The 1,009-nt window shown below is 61.6% G+C and overlaps 1 protein-coding gene across 1 annotated transcript in view; it reads left to right on the top strand.

The window, feature by feature from the left end:
* Nucleotides 1-695: 695 nt before the first annotated feature.
* Nucleotides 696-1,009, top strand: part of Mypop (Myb related transcription factor, partner of profilin) — a gene marked incomplete at its 5' end in the record, with an annotated part of 7,546 nt that continues 7,232 nt past the window's right edge. Inside the window, one exon of the mRNA XM_033766007.1 lies at nucleotides 696-1,006. Coding sequence (XP_033621898.1) covers nucleotides 696-1,006 — 311 coding nt within the window. The remainder of the gene's footprint in view (nucleotides 1,007-1,009) is intronic.

The following is a 1,009-nucleotide window of genomic DNA, read 5'->3' as shown; positions in this document are numbered from 1 at the left end:
TGGCTGGGGCTGCGGCGGCGCCGGTGAGTGACCCGCGGCCCGACTCGGTCCCCACCCTCCGCGACCCTCACTCTTTCTGCAGTCCCAGATAGCCTCTGTTATCCTCGTCTGATCTTGCACCCCTGTTATCTCCAGAGCTCCCCTTAATTTCTGGCAATCCTAGCGCCCTACAATCCCCGCAGACTCCAGTCCCAAATATTTAATGGTCCAATCTCTATTCTTGCCCCAGGAGTATCCATCTCATTGCTGTTCCTGGACATCCTCTCGGCCCCTTCTCATACCAGTCTTGCGCCCCATTGCCCTCGGAACCCACCGAGCGCCTCTCTGCTCTCGATGCCCCCTTCTTGCTTTGCTGCATCGCCCCCTTCGGTTTCTCCTAACACACGTGTCTCGACCCCAAGGACACCCCATTATCCTCCCTTCTCTTCTCCTGTGCTCCCATTCTCCTGAAACTCAGGCAGACACCGCCTCTCCTTCCACTTTTCTCCAGACCCTCCCCCAATTCCCATCAACTCCTCAGCAAGGTCTTTTGCACCCGAGGAGCCCTCGATGCGTGTCTGGCCCGCTCCCGCTCGTAGTAGACACTTCTGACTGCCCCCGTAACCGGGCGCCCCCACCACTGCCCAGGGTCGTAGGAACCCGAGTTGCTGCGACTGGGGGACACCGAACCCCCGCGAGCGCTGTACGCCCTTTGCCTACGCAAGCCGCGCTTCTCGTTTGAAGAGAACCAGATCCTGATCCGGGAGGTGCGCGCCCACTACCCGCAGCTCTATGGCGCGCAGAGCCGTCGGGTGAGCGTAGCCGAGCGGCGGCGCGTGTGGGACAGCATCGCAGCCAAGATCAATGGCATCACCAGCTGGAAGCGCACTGGCCAAGAGGTGCAGAAGCGCTGGAACGACTTTAAGCGCCGCACCAAGGAGAAGCTGGCCCGCGTGCCGCACTCCACGCAGGGTGCGGGCCCTGCCGCCGAGGACGCCTTCTCCGCGGAGGAGGAGACCATTTTTGCCAT

This window comes from Fukomys damarensis, unplaced genomic scaffold (genome assembly GCF_012274545.1).
Source record: "Fukomys damarensis isolate Sample0158 unplaced genomic scaffold, DMR_v1.0_HiC HiC_scaffold_19, whole genome shotgun sequence".
Lineage (NCBI taxonomy): Eukaryota > Metazoa > Chordata > Mammalia > Rodentia > Bathyergidae > Fukomys > Fukomys damarensis.
Note: the sequence above shows the minus strand (reverse complement) of the source record. Positions and strands in the feature narration are given on the sequence as shown.